Here is a 14,639-nt window from a genome sequence, read left to right as displayed (position 1 = left end):
GCCAAGGAGATATGGGGGCTCTTCAAACTATCTTTCCAACTTCTCTATCCATCTGAAACGATTCCAAAATAAGTTTTCTTTCAAAAAAAAAAGAATGCCCATTGTGAACTCGGAGATAACTTAGGCTACAGACGTGGACCCCTAAAAACAGTGCCAAGTGCATGTCACACTGTTTGTGGATACATGGTGTTGGTTTATCATAAAACAGACGTGATACATCTCTAGTCTGAGCTTTTCTTTCTGGCAAATTCTCCATCCTCACCTTACACCCCACCGCAGGTTTTTGCTTCGGATATTACCTCTGACTCATGTTTATATTCAATATTTTATGGCAGAATAACTGCCTGAAGGCATTATTCTATAACCTGATTCGGCAGGGAGGGTGCAAATAGGTCAGGCAGGCAGCCACGTAAACAGGAAAGACGACGTGGAGGGAAACCAAAGAGAAATGCCCAAATGCTTGTAGCGGCAACATTTTCAAAATAGGGTAGGTGCGAAGGTTCAGAAGCCCACAAGCTCGTGGGGCGAACTGTCTTGTTGTGCCCAGGGCTCAGCCGATGTTCATTAGGCTGTGGTCCCCCCTGCTGTTCGCACAATGTGCATCCATATTTCATTAAGTTGGGGGCAGCTAAGAAGGGAGTGGCCTTTTATATCTGTATGTATGTATAATTCCTTTCTTCTTTTGACAGCTGCAAATCAGAAGGAGCCCATGAACCTGAACTTTAAAGTGAAAGAGGAACCTAAGGAAGAGGAGGGCCTGGGTGCCTCCTTGCCTCGCCCTAGCTATGTGTTCAGCCCGGAATCTGAGGTGTCAGCCCCAAGCATCTCTGAGGACACGCTTAAGCACCAGGAAGGGAAAGGGAGCGTGCTAAGGCAGGATATGTCCGTCAAAGCAGCGTCTGAACTTCTCATGAAACTCTCAGGTACTTGATTTATTCCGAAATGTTCACATTCTGATCATTTCACTTGCAAGCCAACTGGGTTGCTTCCTGCATGGGTCATAATTAGCCTAATGGCAGCAATGTCACATTATTGTGTGGAATTCAGGAATGATTGGATTACTTGGCTTAAGTTCCTGTGTTGTGTGTATGAGTTTGTTTTCAGAAGTTAGCAGTATATCTGCCCTGTTAAATACAACCTTCTTTTTCTGGATGTGACTGCAAAGTGTTGGAAGACTGCTGCTTTCTAAGCTGCTGTGTGTCATAATTTTAAATGGGTTCTAATGACATTCAAAGCACTTCTGCTAATTGATCAGGATATCTATTTTTTCCTAATAGGGCACCTTGTAGTTTTTTTGTGTATTTATGCTTTATATTCTTTAAGAGCCATTAAAAATATTTTTCTTAACCTAATAAGCAATTGAGATGGCACTTGAAGTAATTACTCATAGAGCAGCAATGAGATTTTAGGAATAGAAAATTTTATAATAGGATATTACAGTAATTAATCTCAGCCCTTAAAATGAATGACTTTTTTTATTATTATTATTAGTATCTAAATGTAATCCCAGCCTATCAAATGTTGGCAAAACGGGTCATAACTTCAAACGTATGTACCCAGGCTCCTACCTGCCCCTCCCTCCAGAACAGGTAAACATTTAGTGTGTTTTAAATTCAAAGGCATGACTTTCAGAACATGTAAAGAAACAATATTTCAATAGTAAGACTTTCCAAGTCACAGCCTGTCCTTAGTTCACTACTGCTTAAAGACAATTTTTAGAAACTATAGTCGAAATGCCAATATGAATCAAAAGCTGTTTGCAGTTTGTAACTTGCTGTAGTTGGAGGATGAAAACAAGATGTGCAGTAGGGAGTTCCCTCCCTGTGTAACTTCATAAGCGAATCTGACTTATTTCTGGTTGACCTGTAGATTGGGGGGTAAGAAACTAATGGTGATTTACTTAAGAATCATTATATCAGAACAGTTGAAATTTCTGTATTCGCCATTTGGTGGGGTTAAGAATTCTTTCCTTTGGTGTTAATTAAAACAAACAAACAAACAAACAAACAAAAAAGGCACTGGAACTTCACGAGAACATAATTTGTTATAGATAAAGCATAATTTAATTATTGCATCTGATCGTAGCCTCGTTTTTCTATACTTTGCAGTTGGTAGTGCAGCTTCTCCTATCCATAGGAGGTCTAGCAAGAAGTATGCTGATTGGTGAAAGCTGAAAGTTTTAAAAAATGATATTTAAACCAACATATTTTCACATAATTGAACCCTCCCTTCGGTGTCAAAAGGTCTTGGTGATGTAATCTGTCTGTTGTTTTTTCGGTCAATGCAGAGAGGCCACACAGTTCCCTGAGTCTTTCCCATGTCATAGGCTTTCACACTACAGGGACTTTAACTCTTCTCACCGTGACTTTTGTCCCCTCCGGATGGTAAGATTCTAGAGCATAATGTTTCCATTTCAGAGTCTGCTGTTCAGCCAGGATTGTGAGCAGAGAAAGCTGGTGGCACCGAAAAATAGTATGCAAAAATGAGATTGTAAGAATGATGTTCTCTTTCAGGAAAACATTTTATCTTAATCCTTTTGGATGATGAGATTTGAGACAATGAAGTAGGAAATCATTTCCTAGATAATGAGGTTCCTCAAATAGAATGTGGCCAGGGAGCCATGCACATTTGATGACATTTGTGGACAGCAATGGTTTTTCTAAATGTTGATGTTGAGTTTTATTGAGTCCACATGCTGTGGGGTTAAACAACAGTTAAATGGGTGACATGGTTGCATTTCCAAAGGACATCTGCCCTGCTTTGGGGTGTGGAAGTGAAAATGTTTTTGGAGACTAAGATAACTACTTTTTTACCCTGAAAACATTTCCCAGCAAGAGACTTAGTTAAAAAAAAAAAAATGCATCCCAGTTCCTACCTTCCAGATGCTTGTGTCTGGTCAGGAGTCCAGTGCAAGGGACTTCTGTGCTTCTACAGTCTGTAGAGTGAATGTGATCAAGCAAAGTGCAAAGAAATATCCACGTTGGTCCTAAATATAGGCATGTGACTTAAAGAGACAAATGTCATCATTCCTAAGCTGCAAGAAAAAGAGGACTCACCCTTTTATTAGGTTTCCAGCAGACGTTCATGTTTCTAAGCACAATAGATCTGTGCTCTCAGAAGGAAGGTGTTAGGAAACAATTAGCTTCTCTGTCTTTCTTCAAGTTGTAACTTTAGTGTAAAGCCAGTATTCGCAGCTGCCATCACAGCCTCCTGGACCGTTCAGGTTTGCATTTGATTCGGACAGACGGTAATGAAACAACGGAGCCAAGAACTGGTGGGCCCTTAGCTTTAATCGTAGCTCACTCCTGGTGGGTGAGAAATATACACAGTGGGAAAACACTTCCCTTTCCATTCAGGGCTCCCAAAGCCACTGACTCATCTGAGTAGAATCAAAGGTCCCACCAGCCTTATTCACCTCTGTTTTCCATCTCCTTCTCTCTGCACAAACTGGCTTCTCCTTCAGCACTCCACCATCTTGGCTGCCTCTCCTCTGCAATGCTGATGACAGGATCTGAGCCTGAGAGCCCCCAGTCTGCCTTATTTTATAGTGTAAAAATTAAAGCCTTTAAGCCAATTTACAAATAAGGAAGTCTCTGATACAAAGCCACTTGTCTGAGGCATAAATGGGATTCCTCATAAGAGTGCACCACCCCACATCATGCAACAGTGAAGGGTATTAGAAGGATGTTGAAAAGATCTTAGTATTAAAAGGGTGGGAAAGGCTTAGTCTTAAAACTAAGCCTCAGACTATGAGGACCTTGCCTGTTTACAGCCTGTCTCCCACATCTAATGCAAACTATAAGCGAGCAAACATATACATCATATTTACAAATTTATTTGACTAGCATTTAGCAGTTTCAGTATTCATACCCTGAAAGACATCCATGCATCTTCAGGACGCATGCTATTCCCTGTCCCTCTATAGACACGGGTGGTAACTCAGTTCCCAAAGCATCTATGCAGGCTGTTCCAGGCTGCTCTGGGTGCACCTCCCAGGAGACCCGAAGGCTAACTGCAGGCCTTCTGTTACACTGGGCAAAACCCGCCAAGCCGAGAAGCGCCAGGCAGGCGAGAAAAGGGCATCCCATGCACGATCATACACTTTTTCCTTCTTTTCAGTTTGAACCCCAGGAATAGCTCAGATGTCAAGTGAAAGGATTTTTTTCCTCTTGTCATTTATTTCCTGGAGAATAGAAGCTGTGATCTGTAGCAGTTTAGGGCCTTTCGGTCTTTTCATTGAATTAATAAGAGGAAACTAGTCAATAATTTTAGCTGCTTCATTTCTAGTTTTAATTTATGATAACTCCTTAATGGGTGCTGGGCATATGGCCCAGTCAGGTATCATATGAAACTTTCCTATGCAGAGGAACCTCTGTAGGTATATTGTTTTCTGAACTGACACTTCCATTTGATAGGAAAAACAGAGATGCGGTAGAGGCTAGACTAAATTTTTTGTTAACTGCGTGTTTGGGGAAATCTGAGTTTTTCTTCCTTCCTGGGGCTCAAGTTCTATTTCAGTTGTTAATTGGGAAGTCAAGAGCCTGACAGCTGGCCCACATAAATTGATGATCATAAAGAAAGCAACCCACAGTGAGGAAACCACTGGATGCCTGTGACTACCTGTTGTTATGTGACACGAGGCAGCCAAAATAATCAGACTTTTCGGCTGAGCGTGTAGTTGCCAAAGATAATTCCCAGAAGTCGTGATTTAAGGAAGCCAAAATGCTGACGTTCGATACAGAGGACACAGGACATTCAACAGGCAAAGAGAATCAAGTCACCGTTAAAACTCTGGTTTTGCCATACCTAGTGACCTTGCAAATTTGTGCAACAGACACAGATATGACTTAATGCTGAAAGTGACACAAAATTGTATCTGCTTTGTCTCTGCTGTGAGTTAAGAAAAGTAGCTAGACTCAAAGAGGGAAAGAAGTGCTCTCTTCTCCCTTAGGGAGCCACGTGCTTACAGGGGGACACATATATATTATAAAATGAACCATGCACATGGTTGTACCTAGAAGTAGCAGATAACAATGATTTAAAAATATGAATTCCACAAAAATAAGTAGCTGGAGAGCTGGAGTCAACTCGGAAACATTATTGGAAAATTAACATTAAAATGATCCAACATGGTAAATAAAAGTTCATATGCAGACCTCAATTTGAAACCTATTGGTTTTCTTATTTCTGTGCTCAAAAAAGGGCACCAAATGGATTTATATTCATTTCTGATTTATATTCATTTATCTAAGCCTGGTCTTGGAGAGAAATATAAGTTATAATCACCTCCTGTGGAGGAGTCGAGGCGGGCCCTGGATTTGAAAAGCAGTGATGTAGCGAGGGTTCAGGGAATTGGCTGAGTAAGCCAGGGCTTCTGCCGGGAGGGCTTGAGAAGCAGGTAAGCCTGGGTCGGATGGAGTTTTCAGGTGAGGGTCAATTAGTGAGTGAACTGAAGCAGAGAGGAAGAGTACCTGGAAATTGATTTATTAACAGTTTTAATTAGGGCCCTCTAGGTTGTAAATAATAAGTCCTCTTCAGCCAGTTTAGATAAGAAAGGGACTTTAATAGGAGATGGCAGTTGGGGTTACTTATGGAGTGAACCCCAGGGCTGGGACTCGGTCCTCCTCTGAAGCCAAGGACTGGAGGACCACTGTGTGGTATCCAGGAGGCGCTGTTCTTTCTGGGCACTGGATAGACTTTCTCTGTGACCCAACCACCTGGTGGAAGATGGGGACTGCCAACAGCTTCTGAGTTCAAAAGAGCAACTAGACCAGTGGTAGTCAACCTGGTCCCTACTCACTAGTGGGCATTCCAGCTTTCATGGTGGGTGGTAGTGGAGCAACCAAAGTATAAATAAAAAGATAGATTTAACTATAGTAAGTTGTTTTATAAACATTTATTCTGCCAAACTTAGCGAAAATTCGACATAATGTACTTGGTAAGTAATTATTATTATATGCTTTAACTTGCTGTCACTCTGCTTTATAAATTTTATAAAGTAAAGTTACTTCCCTATTTTATAAATCACCATTGCTGTGGAATCAGTGGGCGGTTAGAAAATTTTACTACTAACAGAGATACAAAAGTGGGAGGTAGGTATAAAAAGGTTGAGTACCCCTGGTCTAGACGGACATTTCTCAGTCGCGATTTCAAATTCCAGCTGATTGCCTCACTCGGTTGGGGTTCACCCGGGGATAGTGCTGAGTCTAGGGATAAGGACACATTGAGCAGACTTGGGCACCATCGGGTAGGATGGACAGGAGGAGAAGAATGCCCAGAAACACATCTTGGGCGGGCAAGACTGAGAGGGGTGGGAGACCAGGAAGATGCATAAACCACACAAGTTGAGGAGCAGGTGATGGTCATGGCCAGTGTTTCAATAACTAAATGTAAACATGTTTTCGTATTTCGGTGAGGTTCCCTTTCTAGTAGACTCAGAGAAGACGTGCCTGGCCAGGTCTTGATCTGGCAAGTCAGCATGTGCTGGGACAGGGCTTTCTCCCAGAGAGGTCCACCAACTCCCACCCCACCCCCACCACCCATGCAGAATCAGCCTAGGTTGGAGGAGGAAAGGGTAGTGTTAGAAATGCAAATTCTTGAGCCCCTGTGGTTTTTACAAGCATAGCCAGGGATTCTGACAGCTGAGTTTTGAGAAGCACTGAGCTGAGGAAATGGTTAACTGGAGAAATGAGTTTTGTCCATCTGAAAAGGATGCCTTCGGACAAGGCTGACAGAATAGAGCTCCATTGAATGTACCTTGTACTCTTTAAAAAGAACCCTCTCTCTTGAGTGGAGAGTCTTTTTCATTTATTATGAAATAATGGTATCTGGGACCTTTTTGAGAAGGGCGCATGGACTGAATAAATTAAGAGAGTGTTGACGACGAGCCTCAGATAATACCAAGGTATGCAGTGTTCTTTGCCATTGAATTTTATGATTATTCCTGGGCAATGTTGGCCTTCTTTTAGGAGAAAAAGCTTCTCCCCAACCCCCAACAGATCAAAGACCATGTTGGGGACACTTCTGTTCTAAAGAATTCCTCGAGATAAATGAGAGCTTTTAGCTAAATAATTTCTCAGGGCAAAAAATTATTGTTTCATTTAGAATGTCTCCTTTGGAAAATTGTAATCCGTCAAACGTTATAAGCAGCAGGACTTCAGTAATCATCTACGAGGATGGAAAATAGTTGTTTCAGTTTTATGTCAATGTCATCTCTCATTTCCCTCCTTCAAACTTACGTTATTTGATTAAGTGAAAAGAACACGGGAGGCCTAGTCATATCTAGTTCCTTGTGATCCTCGCTTACATACCGCTGAGAGCAAAGCTCACCCCTAACGTGAACAGGGGACAGACATGTTAGCACAGATATGCAAAAGAGTTAAAGACTGATGTAGAAGTATCCATAGAAAAATTTATGGTTTATTATTTTATTAGTATTGTCTGTTTATTGCATTGTCAAGTACATGGTACTGAAGAAGTTGAGAGCTGAAGACTGTCATAGTGGTATAGCCTAATCCATCTGAAATCAAAAACTATCTTTTCTTACTTCAATGTCTTTTGGGCACCTGGAGAAACTGATTGAACCCACTAGTCTATTTTTCTAAGAATTTATGTATTTTAGATTGCTATGTTTTAGAGGGGACTTCAAAGACTGATTTTTAAGTACCTTCTCATTTAAAAAATAGTCTTTGTTGAGATATAATTAATAACACAAAATTTATCCATTTTTTAATCATTCTGGGTTTTATTTATTTATTTATTTTTAATGGCATTTATTGAGCTGATACACTTTAACATAATTATATAGTTTTCAGGTGCCCAGTTCTAAGTGTACAATTCAATGGTTTTTAGTATATTTAGAGTTGGGCATCCATCACCACATCCCACATCCCATTGCAGAAGATTTTCATCCTCCCAGGGAGAAACTCCATACATATTAGCAGTCATTTCTTCTCTTTTCTTTTCTTTTTTTGGGGGGCAGGGACAGAGACAGAGAGAGACAGATAGAGGGACAGGAGGGACAGATAGGGACAGACAGGCAGGAAGGGAAACAGCATCAATTCTTTGTTGCAGCACCTTAGTTGTTCATTGATTGCTTTCTCATATGTGCCTTGACCAGAGGGGGGTGAGGGGGGGCTAGAGCAGACCAAGTGACCCCTTGCTTAAGCTAGCAACCTTGGGCTCAAGCTGGTGAGTCTTGTTCAAACCAGATGAGCCCGTGCTCAAACCAATGACCTCAGGGTTTCGAACCTGGGTCCTCCGCATCCCAGTCCGACGCTTTATCCACTGCGCCACCGCCTGGTCAGGCTAGCAGTCATTTCTTATCCCCTCCCCTCCCCTCAGCCTAGGCAACCAGTAATCTACTCTCTATCTCAATTCATTTGCCTGTTCTTCGCATTTTGTATAAATTAAATCATACAATATGTGGTCTTCTATAACTGGATTCTTTCACTTAACATGAGGTTTCCAAGGTTCATTTGTGTTGTAACATGTATGAATACTTGATTCTTTTATATGGCTGAATAATATTCCATTGGCTGGTACTACAATGGCTACAACAATAATATAATATTAATTTTGTACCTGGTATTAAATGGATATATGACATTTGGTTCATCTGTTCATTTGTTGATGAGCAAGATTTGGGTTGTTGCCCAACTTTTGCTACTGTGAACATTTGTCAAGTAGTTTTTGTGGGCATATGTCTCATTTTTCTTGGGTAGATAGCTAAGAGTGGAATTGCTGGGTCAAATGGTAACTCTATGTTTAACATTCTGAGGCATTGCCAAGCTGTTTCCCAAAGTAGCAGCACCATTTTATACCCCCACCAGCAATGTGTAAGTAAGAGTTCCAGTTTCTTTAACATCCTTGCCAAAACATGTTCTTGCCTGTCTTTTTCATTATGGCCATCTGACTGGCTACGAACTGGTATTTCACTGTGGTTTAGATTTGTATTCGACCCATTAATGATTTGAGCATATTTGCATGTGCTTATTGATCATTTGTATGTCTTCTTTGGAGAAATGTCTATTCAAATCCTTTTCCCACTTTTTAATTGAGTTGTCTTTTTTACTCTTGCACTGTAAAAATTTCTTATGTACTCTGGATATCAGTCCTTTATCAGTATATGACTTGCTAGTTTTTCCCATTCTGCTGATCATCTTTTCAGTTGCTTGGGGGTATTATTTGCAGCACAAAAAAAAAAAAAAAAAAAAAATTCTTTTAAATTTTGAAAGAGTCCAGTTTAATCTTTCTGTTGCTGCTTGTGATAATTATGGAATCATTATATTTTCCATAATTCCAAATATTAGGTTAAAATGAAGGCTTGTTTAATAGTAAAATGAAAGCCTGTTTTTATTTATATTAGCCAGTATTTACTTTTCATATCTGAAAACTATGAAACCTAATTTTTTGGATGACTAACTCCAGAGTTGACCTCTTTGACATACATCTTTGCTGTTGCACTCTGTGCTTGAGCTGATAGCAAAGAATATTTGTACGTCAGTTTTTTTTAGATGAGTTATAATGAATGTGATCAGCAATGGGCTTACAACTAGTTGGACAGATGACTTTCCTCACGTCATATCTATCCTAAGCGACTTGAAGTCTAAGTAAGGTAGACTTTTTTTTTTTTTAGCACTTGAAAACTGAGTGAAAATGGACAATGTTTGGAGTCTGAAGATTATATCTTATACAAACAAGGAATCGATCACTTTAATGAGATAAAAATGTGACATTTATATACCCAGAGAATTCTTTTCTTCAAGGTCTCGACCTTGCTAAGCTCCGAGGACTTACAGCGGTTTTATTTACCTGACTGTTTTCGGCAGGACGGAGTTGGAAAGCTCTGCTTGCGGCTCTGACAGGCCGTTTTTCTCCAAGCAAGAGGAGGGGACTTGCTTCTTCTAGCAGGCCCTCTTCTCCCTCCGTAACTGCTGTTACCCTCCCTCTTTGATAGGGAGCCCTGTTTGTTCTGTAGCTTCATGCACAGCGTGCAGAGCCAGACCCCACACACCTGAATGGCTATTACTGCTCCCCCTTCATGTGAGAGCTCCTCTGGGGCACACCCCCGGGACCCAGGTCCTGACCTCTGTCTCCTCAGAGGCCTCCGGCCCCCTCTGGCTTTCTTGCCCCTCCTTCCTCCACCTCCCACAGTGAGGCCTGGGACTCAGATGGGCGGGGCTCCGAAGGGCTCTTGTTTTACTATCATCTCCTTGTTGCATAGCTGCATACATTAATATAGCCAGGACAATTTGTATTGGTTTGTGTTCCCAGAAACCAGGCAAGGACTCTGAAGGGAATTTGGTATGCTCCACCTTTGGAAGAGATTCCTTTTCTGTTCGGCTGGCCTGAGGGAGGAAAGGGTTTGAGCACAGCTGTAAGGTTGAGGGTAGGGCTGTAGGGGTCAGGGGTGCAGGTTGGGCTAGGGTGTGGGGGACAGGGTTCCAGATCCTCCTTTACAATACTAAGCAGAAGAAGAATGACACTTAGGAAATGTGTCTGCAGGTGGGGGTGGTGTGCCCCCTTCTGTATGTCTGTGTGGCTTTCTGTTTTCAGGTACACGTGACGACAGGTATTACCTTATCTACAACACAGACAGTGGTACAGACAGGCCATTCATAAGTACTGTACTGCTCATAAAAATTAGGGGATATTTCAAAATGAATATGAAGCAATAAAAAAAAAATGAAGCACTTGATTTTTTTTATTAAACAAGAACATCAGAAAAGCAAAGGACAAATCAAAGAAAGTTGTTCGATTATGCAATTGAGATGCAAAACCAACTTTTATTTCATTAGTGAAAGTGCACTATACAAAAGACTGAAAGTACTGGAGTATCTGTACATTCCCTGATCCCCTAATTTTTGTGAGCAGTGTATTTGATGGTGACGACTCTAAGAAGAATCTTTATTTCCTGAGGGATCCAAGTGCAATGTGGGTGCAGAACTCTGAGGAGCTGGCCAGACATCCTGTCCCATTTCTACCTGGAGGATAAATTTCCGTGTCAGGTAGAAGCTGGGGACCTTATCCATGCATTCAGGTCATGTATACCACTCTAGCCTTTTATGGTTCTCACTCTGGCTTTTTGCCTATAATGTTACCCCAGTTGTGGTCTTGTGAGGAGGAGCACAACCATTAATTTTTTCAGCAAGAGATCTACTACATTTTCATTCCATAGTGGTTTTTCTGTGACCTTTCACCCTCCCACTTACTCATGTCAAAGAAGGGGAACATTTGCATGTATAATTAAGTGCCACAGATTCTGTGCCCATCTGGGTGCAGGCTGGTATTGCAGACCTACTTCTGGAAGAGGGACTCCTCTTCCCACTGCCAGGTCACCTGTTTCCTGTGGCCATGTCCCACTCAGCACATGCAAGCACCTGAGAATGATGGTACCGTTCATTCTCATTGAGCAGTGCAGCCTCCATATTAGCCCAAGACTGGAACCATGTCTCCCTTATGGCTTCAGTTATCCTTATAGGAGGACAAAGGATTGAAAAGTGATATTTCCTCTGTATCAAAGTGTCAGGACCTATGGTATTCTTTCTGAAGGGACCTTAGTCTTCCCTCCTAACAATTCTTCTAGTCTAAACCCTATACCCATATATATCTTTCCTTCATATTTAAACCATCCTGAGTGTGTGCTGGGCGTGGATTTACTTCTTAATTTCTAAATATGGGATAGCAGCTGGGTTCAAAACGTTTCCTGGTTTCCCATATGCTTGTATCATTTAAGACCACAGCGGGAGAAATGGGGGAGGTGACAGAATAAACGTGTGACCCACCACATTAAACATAGGTCCAAAATCATGTAGTGAGTCTTTTGCTTAAAGAGTAAATTGCAGACCGGTTTGCTTCCTTCCTGCTACCACCATCCTTATCCCCATAAATTCCTAAACATACACACACACACTTCCCTATTCTCACTCCCTGAAACTCTGTTTTGGAAACGGGATATTCACAGGGACCGGCTTACTGGAGGCTTCCTGTGGTCCGCATGCATGTTGTCAGGTGTGATTTTATTATTTAAGAGCCCCTGTGGTCAATGGGGAGAGAGACCCTCAGCAGAGCTGAAGGATGCGTGAGGATTAACAGTGAGACTGCAGTGACTCGGGGACTTATTCTGAGAGTAGAATCACCACCCCTCGCTCTGTGCCTTTGAATGTTGGTAGGAGCCTTCGCTTGGAATTTGTTAGTGCTTATTTACCCAACATATTGGGTAACATGTAGATAATACTTACTTTTCTTCTGCCCGTTCTTGAAAGAGCTGTAGGGAACGGAGAAGAAAACTGGGACTAGGAGAATAGTTTAATCAAGACTGATGGTGATCCCCTTTTAATTACTTGCGCTAAATAAAACCTTTAGCACCTTGTTTATCCCACATCCGAATAATATTGAAAATATGTTCTCCCAAAACATGGTTCGCATTGGAAAGCTTTTCCTACCTGCCTCTGGCTCTGCTTCCTTGGGGACGCCCAAAGCCTTACGGGTCCATCCTGTGTGCAGCAGCAAGGGTTCAGGCATTAAGGCCTGGTTCTCACTGAGCAGTGACCTCTTCCTCTGTTTTCTTGCTTTTCACCACCTGCTCCAGAAAGGACACAGGAACAGAGAGAGGAAAGGACATTCCAATGAGTCACTTATACTACTTGTAAGTAGCTTTGATGTAGAAAAATACATTTGGAAAAGAAGGTTGAAACCCAGCCAGAATATTTTGTGAGGGTGTTCGTGTAGTACGTGTCTCCAAGAACCACAGGATAAAATTAAAAGCCCAGAGAGAGATCATTTTCCACCATCCAATGGTCCCACCCTCAGTCCAAGGATTCCCACAGGGATGGTACTAAAGATGGGGCCCAATCAAAGGCAAAATGCTCATTTATCATTGGCTATAAGGGGCTTGCTTTTGGCCAAAGTATGTAAAGATTTGTTGGGGTTTAAATGAACCCTATACTTGAGCTTTTCTCTACTGCTCATTCTGTTTCTCCACTGATTTCCTATGGTCATCCTTTTCTTCCCCCCACCTATTCATTCATTCGACAAATGTTTATTGAGCTGCTGTTGTTTTCCAAGCCCCATTTTGAACACTAGCAATGCCAAGGTGAACAAGACAGCGCCTTCTGCTGCCTGGAGCTGACAGTCACATCCCATCCCGTCTGTTGGTGCCCACTTCTCACTCTTGTTAGTGGCTGGGTTCTAGTGTCTGCTGTTCTACGATGTTCCGTTCTCTGTGCCATGCTTGCCAGCCATTCCCTGCCTGCTAGAAACGTTGACCAATGGGAGAGATGTAGGCAGGGATTCTCAACAGAGATACAGACCCTTGTGGCAGGATTCAGTAATATTTAGCACCATCTAAGAAAAGCATTTTAAATTTGTCTGCATATACAAAAGCCCTTTTACCATCTGGGAGTAGAAACTACTTTTAAAAGTTTTGTAAAGCTCTCAGTAATTAAAATAAAATTCTTTGCTGTTCCTTCTTCTCTTTGGTCATTAAGGACCCCTTCTATCCTTCTCCCCTCTCCTTTGTGCATAAATCACTTGACAGAGATGGGCCTTGCTTTTTGGTAATTTTTTTGTCAGCAGGAATTCTATTGAATCTTTCAGGAATTCTGTTTAAAACCAACACATGCACATCCACCTATCCCCAGCATTCAGGTTCATGGAAAGACATAAGAAAGGCCTATTAATCACAACAAATGAGGGTGAACAGGGTTTAGATTTATTAAATGGCAAAGGATAATGATGTTAAATAGCTTTAAGGTTAGATCAGATACTTTAATTGACCCTATTTTCTTTTTTTTTTATATGAGAGAAGAAAAGTATATTCTGGACATTAGATAAAAAATAGGTTAATTTTTAAACAATGAGATCATTTGGAATGATACCAAATGGCAGACATACAGTTTAAATGCATCTCTTTAGCTAATTTTCAGTGAAATCATCAAATGAAAAGAAAACAAGATGATTGGGAGAGGTTTTGCATTAACGCTGGTACTCTCAGAGTTCAACAGCTAATGACTGAGCTGTCCACACCCTTGCAAGTTGCAGAAGCTGACCTTCCAGGGCCCCTGGTGCTCTTGATTGTCGTTAGGACAAAAGTGAAGGGGGAGGGGAGGGGCAGCGAACAACAGTGAAATGTAATGGACATAGTCTGACTCGTGATTATTTTCCACGTGACCACTCAGAGACACACCTTCCTTTCTGTCACGGGAACCTCCCATGTAGCTTAACCTTGGGCAGTATCTTACCCAGCATCAAGTCCAAAACCTGTGCTACAACCTTCGGCCCAGTGTTGTGCCAGTCTGAAGACATTTACCAGTGCCCAGTCATCTCAGCCAAGGACCTGTTAGATTGCCTGCTGGTATAGGGGATGCAAAGATTGACTTAAAAATTGACAGAGGAATAAAACATCCAGTAGTTGGCTCTGATGGAAAATAGTATGTCTCTTGGACCCCTGAAAAAGAACTTCCAGATCTCACTAACTCTTTATTGCCGTCAAAGTTCAAGTTCCATTTTTATATGGGCATATTTGTTCTTTGCAAATTCAGAATAATTAGTGAAGTGAAACACCTGAAGCTGTTTATTGTGTGCTTTAAAAAACTTGATTCTAAGATGAACCCTTGCTTATTTCTCTCTAATTGTGA

The 14,639-nt window shown here is 41.5% G+C and overlaps 1 protein-coding gene across 6 annotated transcripts in view; it reads left to right on the top strand.

Moving 5' to 3' along the window:
• The window catches only part of ZNF827 (zinc finger protein 827), a 167,303-nt gene that overhangs the window by 64,079 nt on the left and 88,585 nt on the right, over nt 1–14,639 (top strand). For all 6 annotated transcript variants that reach the window (XM_066386072.1, XM_066386064.1, XM_066386055.1 and 3 more), the window contains exon 5: nt 690–923. In XM_066386072.1, coding sequence (XP_066242169.1) covers nt 690–923 — 234 coding nt within the window. The remainder of the gene's footprint in view (nt 1–689; nt 924–14,639) is intronic.

The sequence above is a fragment of the Saccopteryx leptura genome, chromosome 1, assembly GCF_036850995.1.
Source record: "Saccopteryx leptura isolate mSacLep1 chromosome 1, mSacLep1_pri_phased_curated, whole genome shotgun sequence".
NCBI lineage: Eukaryota > Metazoa > Chordata > Mammalia > Chiroptera > Emballonuridae > Saccopteryx > Saccopteryx leptura.
This window is presented reverse-complemented; position numbering and strand designations above follow the sequence as displayed.